Source organism: Pipra filicauda, unplaced genomic scaffold (genome assembly GCF_003945595.2).
Source record: "Pipra filicauda isolate LSUMZ 115617 unplaced genomic scaffold, ASM394559v2 scaffold46_size3722508_pilon, whole genome shotgun sequence".
Classification (NCBI taxonomy): domain Eukaryota; kingdom Metazoa; phylum Chordata; class Aves; order Passeriformes; family Pipridae; genus Pipra; species Pipra filicauda.
The window spans coordinates 2,154,639-2,161,555 of NW_024104609.1; the positions used below are offsets into that span (position 1 = coordinate 2,154,639).

At 38.6% G+C, this 6,917-nt stretch overlaps 1 protein-coding gene across 1 annotated transcript; it reads right to left on the minus strand.

Annotated features, from left to right (window-relative positions):
- Nucleotides 1-738: 738 nt before the first annotated feature.
- Nucleotides 739-6,069, minus strand: SNX20 (sorting nexin 20). The gene is made up of 3 exons (XM_027732595.2): nt 5,895-6,069; nt 4,132-4,283; nt 739-1,569 (listed from the first exon to the last, which is right to left on the minus strand). Exons 1-3 carry the CDS (start codon nt 6,058-6,060, stop codon nt 901-903), a joined length of 987 nt encoding a protein of 328 aa, XP_027588396.1. The 5' UTR covers nt 6,061-6,069; the 3' UTR covers nt 739-900.
- Nucleotides 6,070-6,917: the final 848 nt, after the last annotated feature.

The window sequence follows — 6,917 nt, forward strand, 5'->3', positions numbered from 1 at the left end:
GGCAAGGCCCAATTTATATAAACATCTGACAGGAAAGTGGGAAGCACAGACTGTCTGTTAACCATATCTCACAGCTCAATAATCAGAATTAAAGGCTAGCATTATAACAGCCAGATGTTCTCCCCAACAGCACTCTCCTGTAGTCCTTTTTCACTGTGGATATAGTGCACGTGGTTTGAATTTTCTACCCTGGTCAAAGCTGTGCTTAAAGATCACCCCAAACAAGAATGTGCCTTCAATGCCAGTCATAAAACTCTGCTAGTTAAAAAAGGGAAATGAGGTACATTCCCTCATCTCTGATGCAATGATCATCGCTTGTATTTTTTGCTCCTACCAAAGTTATTGTAAACCTTCCCCCCCCATGTTCTCCTGCCCACAGCAGCTGAATTCAGCGGGAACAGGACCAATCCCATCATTCTCAAAACCAGCAAAGTGCTGTTTGACCAGGCCTGAGCTCGAGGAGGAAAAAACTATATTTGGTGTCTGAAGGTGCATCTTTTAAATTGCATCAGCTGAGAAGGTGTTTTTGTTCTTGAAAGGAAGTAGTTACCACATGAGCAAGAAATGCCTCTGATTCTGCAGATTCTTAAGTGCTTTATTCATTGCAATTTCTTATTCCGACTTTTCACACAAAATAAGCTTTGTTCAAAATAAGCAAAACATAAATGATTATTTTCTTGCAAATTTCTTTCAAAAAACCTTAAGGTGCTCCTTAGATACTCCTCATATCTGCAGAGAAAATGTAATATTTTCCAACATAGATGCTAATGTCCCTTCTGAACATGGAAGATACTTAATTTATTTTTTTTTCTATTAATACAATGCTACGTTTGCCAAACTGGTAATTTTCAGTTCTTACTCCCTCAGGAATTTGCTCTTTCATGAAATTGTTTCTTGTGTTCATTGTACATATTCCCGAACTGCAAGTTCTTTCAGGGTAAATACCCGTACAGGATCTTTCTTTGCCTTCCATTCTTCCAGTTTTTCTTGCAGAGACAGGAAATCCTTGCCAAGTTCATAGGCCAGAGTGATCATCGTTTCTAACAATGGGATATAATACCTGTGGCTGGAATGCACACGAAGGCGTGACAGAGCTTTTTCTCCATATTCAAAGGCACTTGCTGGGTTTTCCAGGTCCTTGTGGCACACCATGATAGCACAGAGAGTAGGGACAATTGAGACAGGGTTGCCTCTTGTCAGCCTTTCCTGCAGACCAATGACTTCCAAAAGGATTTCCAAAGCTTTGGGGTACTGGCCACCCCGCAAGCAACCATACGCTTCCTGAAGCTCCGGCCTTGTTAAAAAGTCAATAAATTTTTTTGATCTTCGGACACATTTCATAGAATATAGAAGTCTCAGGTAGTCCTTGAAGGCTAATTTTCTCTCATTGATTATTTCTTCTGTGAAGTTCCCTGTCAGAGTTTTTTTGGGAAAGGTCACATCTTCCATTTCTTCACTAAATTCCTCCAGCAGATTTCTGTGCAGTTTCTCAAAATCTGAATAACGCCGTTCAATTACAGACTTGTTGCTGTCAAAACTCCCTGTTTGCAGAATGATGATTTTATACATCTAAACACAATCAAGCAGAAAAACAAACATGAGAAGGACCATTCTAGCCCTACTGCAGTCACATTTTTTCTGTTAGTGCTTTGAAAAGACTTTGTGCCTGTATATTTCTCCAGCTAAAACATTCCTGCACCAATTTTGTGTGTGTAGTCTTGTATACTCCTATGGTTTATGGCAGTGCTGCTGAATCACGTGCTGTCTGGGATTATGATGCATGCTCAGCGTAGGCCTGAAAAATCTGCAACCATCAAATTAATAATTCCCACCACCTGCTGTTCTGTAGTTTTGTCACTAGACTTACCCTTAGCATGCAAATAAGCTGTAGATAGTGCACTAGCAGATTCCATCCTGCAAGGTGCTGGGAAAGGCAAACTAGCAGCAGACTGAGGCACATAAAAACGCTTACAAAGCCTTTCTCTAGCTGTACTTTGTTTATAACAGCCATGGCTGCTACAATCAATCATCTTCAGTGAACTGAATGGATTTCCCAGACTTAATATTGAATGTAATCTATTTTACATTGGTCATAATATTCAGAAATGTTGTTTGTAAGAGATATTACTAGGGATTTGGGGGTGTTATTAATCCTGTGAAAGAAGAGGGAGTATTTGGCAACATATTTGGTATGTGCAAAAATAAGATGGAGTAACTCCAAAGCCTTTCCCCCCCCCCCCCCCCAAATCATTGCCCTCTATTCAAACTTACTTGGCATGTAAATAATACAAAAAAATTGACATTTCTACAACAATCTGTTTGCTATCTAAATTCCTTCACTAATAGCTAACAGCAATGCTGCCCCCACAGTAACTCAAGAGTATGTCTTCCTCAGCTCTTCACTAGCCTCAAAATGGTTATAATAAATGTGATATTAGGAAAAAAGCTGCAAAAAAATTTGTGTGTTATGTGTTGTACAAATAGATTCTCTTCTGGATCTGATCAAAGCACAGTGATGTTGAGGAAGGGCCAAATCCCAAATGTGTGTAAACCAGTGAAGCTGCACTGAGGCCAGCTTAACTGTGGCACCACACACCAGCTAAGGACACAGACTGTGGGCCTTTTACATGTCTGTGTTCATATTCAACTTCACCCTGTTCCCATCGATTTATACAGGAGCTGGACAGGTTTTACTCATGCCAGTTGTTTTCTTTGTTGCTCTGAAGGGTGCAAACCAGCACTCGTTCTAGTGTCTGTCTGATTCTCTTCCTTGTTTTTCCTTAAAGAGAAATTCTCTTTTAATCTTCATAAATGATCTTTATAGGCGCCTCTTGAAAGGTTTCTAAATTTGAGCTGACTTCTCTGATCTCTTTTCGTTTGTAAGCACTGTGACATTTTCCTATACTTTGTCCTGCTCCCTGCTGAAAAGTGTATATATGCCTGATGCATTCTAAAACAATCATAAGAGCAATTTTTTTAAGTTGTCATTTTATCAAGGGCAGCTAAGTCAATAATTTACAAGTACTTGGGGTTTTTTATTTGAGGAGTGTGCGTGAAAAAGGCAAGAAATACCATTTAATTTGACTGTCATTCAAATTGGCTCAATTTTTTTCTAATGTAAATCTTTTTGCCTAGGCATGTAACTTATAACTAACTTTAACTAATTGCACATAAGCTGAGAGATACTCTTGTTCTCATACAGTTATACTAAAATAATTTTGAACTATTCAGTAAGCTGGATACCACTGAGTATGCAATAACAGCAGCAATAAGTAGGTTTGTATGGCACGAACTAAGTAGGTGTGTATAGAATGCAAAAAGATCTTAGGCCAGTCTGCAAAACATTTACCTGCTCCGAATTCTACCAAGCTGGATGACCCAGTATGAGCAATGCTAGAATGATTCTTGGCATTTTTCATCTCAGAGGTTGTAGCAACGAAGGAAATCATCCCTATCTGAATTTCACAGGAGTAGAGACTCACTCTAGATCAGTCTTTCTGAAGGCCAGGAGCAGAATCAGAAATAAAAGCCCAGTGTCAGCACTACAAGTAAAGATACAAAAATCCAACCTATTCTGTTGTTCCTACCCATGATACCCATGTTTCATTTTAAAAATATGACAGAAATATGCCACCTAAGGGAGCTCTAGGTAGGGAAGGGGAACGATCTCAAGTGATGTAGCTGGAGGATGTCTTAGGCTTTTTCAGCATCAAAGACTTTTGCACTTGTGCTAACAGAAACCTCTGATGTGGAAGTTATACAAATGCACTGCAGCTGCTACAGCAGGCTAGCTCAGTGGAAGTGTAACTATACAGATATTTTTTTACTTGTGTGAATTTCCTTAATGTTGACAAAACTCTGGGTGTTAGGGATACCAAAGCTACTACTTTACTTGTTATCACTTCTCCACTGATGCAGATTTTGTGAATTGACTATCACAGGGTTTTTTTAGAGGCAGATTCCACCAGCTATGCCCATGCAATCAGTGAGCTTCTACACCGTATGATCGTGGCTTGCAAAACTTGGCCCTCGGTAAGGCTTTCATGTAGTGAGACATGCTGTGTGCTCTGCAGACCCCTGTAGAGTGAAGAAAAATTAATGATCTTCTTACATATTCATTTCTTAGCTTACCACATATTTAGACAAGTGGTGCTCTACAATTCTGGTTGATGGGATCTCAAAAAGGAGTTTGACTTGTCTGCACTGGCTTTTTTCATTCCTCCAGTATTCCTGAAGCTCCTTAGTGGTCATCGAAGAGTGGGGACTTAGGGTTGCATTGGAATCTAAAAATAATATATTTAATATTTCAGGTTATATCCTTTGCATTTGGAAAGAAAGCTCTTATGCATTTATTGTGAAAGGACAGCCTAGATTTTTTTGTTGCTGTAACAGCAAGAACTAAAGACTGATAAAATAAGTGATTTCACTGATAGTAATGACAGGTCCAGATGCTTTGAGGAAAGTTACTGGGTCTAAAATTTTGAAAGACACCAATTCATCTGCAGAATACAAAGTTGTAGAAAAAGTAGTGCCAAGAAGTATTGTATGTGAAGGGTGTAACCTCAGGCACAGTCTGAGCACAAGATTTTGTTCCCCATCCCAGAGGCAGCCCGAAGAAACATCAACAGAGTCTTCTGAGTCAGATGTTTCTCCGGGCTTCTTTGTTGCTCAAAGGAGGAGTTAACACAATGCAGCTGCAAATTCAGACATATTTTCAAATACTGACCCTATTCAAATATGGGGTTTGTGCAGTAATAGGCAAAAGCTGAGAAAACATGAATATCCTAACCTCAAAGCTGGATAACCAGCTCAACTGGAGGAATTTTTGCATCCTCGTTTTCTTTTGTAGCTGATGACACAGTTCAGTCTCAAATATTTTATATACCTCCTCCTTTTCCCTTCTCTCTCCTCCCACACTCACATACAGACACACACATACATATGTATACATATGCATATATAAAAATATAGGACAGCTGGTTGAAGAGTTTGCTTACAGGAGAATTTGATGTAGCATTTCAAAAGGGTGATTTCTCTGTCTTTGAAATCTACTGACAACAGTTTTCATCAGGTGGCATATAGGCTAGCAAAGTGGATAAAAGAAGTGGAATATTTGTATTTCAGTGGGCACACTGTCAAGGCAGTCAGCTGAAGTCAGTCTGCAATGTATGTAGCATTCTGACAATGGAGGTGAATGAGCACAAATGAAGGGTAAGAGATCAGCTTGACGCAGAAATAGACTTGTAAAGGCATCATAGTACTCCTACTTTTACATTTTCTCAATCAATTGGCCATACAGTTTCAATTATCAAGGCCTTTTGGGTTTGGCTTGATCTCTACAAAGCAAATATTTCCTAAGAGAGATGGTTTTTATGACATCCTTGCAGGATGAAAAATCTTGATGAGATTATATATATTTTGAATTATACGTAACATTTTATTTAATAACAGATGACAGCAGTCTTGGGCATAGTAAACATTCAGTGCTGCCTCTTTAAAGGCATGTGAGAGCCGCCTGCTTGAGATAAACTTCAGTCTTGGTATCTTTGCTGATACTATCAAGAAGTTCAGATTTTGTGATGCACAGAAGGTGCACTCCTGGGACAGGCCATCTGATGATCACTGATTTCATTCCTGGTGTGTAAATCAAATCTGTAATGCATTTTAGGTACAAACAATTTAAAAGGAAAACTGTGTGTGTGTAAACACACTTGGATATGCATCTGTTTCACTCTTGCTATATTATTATTACAAGTCTAAGCAAGGCTTATTTTCAGTGCAGTGTAGCAGTATAATTTTGAACTACTGCTGCAATTAATAAGGAAAGGTTTTTATATAAAAGATTAATGGCATAAATAGCTAGACGAAAAATAAAATTAGAAGATAGCATCAACCTTTCAAGTCATCTTTTTCTGGGTTTTCTTTTCTCAGTTGACACGAAATTTCAGCTTTGGGTTGATTTTCTTCTTTATCAGCTGGGCTTGTGGTAGAAAATGTAGTAATTCTGCTTACAGCTTCCAACAATTCCCTTTCTGCTGTGCAGTGTGAATCTTGGTCCATCGCAAGCTCTCACTGAAAGATTACAAAACCCATGATATTTCTTAGTACCACACCTTTAGAGGATCCAGTTTGGCAATCTTTTTTATTACTTACTCATTTTTCTCTGTGAACTTGTATCAGTGCAACTGTAGTTTCATAAAAGCTAAAGTAAAAACCAGAAATATCTACACAGCTACCAGTGCAGAACCATTCCTATTACTGTTACTGCTGAAAGTGCTTGGATGTTTTTTTCTGGCAGGTTAAAAACAAACAGGAAAACCATAAGAAGTTATGTTGAATAAGATTAGGCAGGGAAATCAATTCTTACCTATGAGAATCTGGTCATGAACTTCAGTGTGGGCAGATTTTTTCCTCCCTGTATTTTGCCCTCAAGCTTGCAAGTATGAGTTCAGATAAACTAAAATCTTGGAGATAATTAGTATAACTAGCAGCCTGGCTCTCTTACGCTGCTAGAATATACTGTTCTCAAGACTCAAAAACTTGCCATCTGTTCTTAATAACAACCTGTAGGGCAAAATGGAGTGATATCTAAAATAGTATAATGTTTTTATCATATTTCACAGTTTCAGGTTGCCTCCAGGGACTTGTCTCTGTACTATGAGAACAAAACAAGTGAATTTGACAATGGCTCAGTGTAAGGATAACTGAATTTACTAATTATTGTATAAAAGCATTCTCCCTTTACTAGTCCTCTTACCCTACATACTGTACTGCAGTAGATCTGTATGCCTGTTCTGTTAGGACCAGTATTTTACCATGCACTGATAAAATGCCTAACACAATATGCTCCTACTACACAGACCAGAGTGACCATTCTGCCGCATAAATGTCTCCCCAGGATGTTGTTTGGTTTTTTA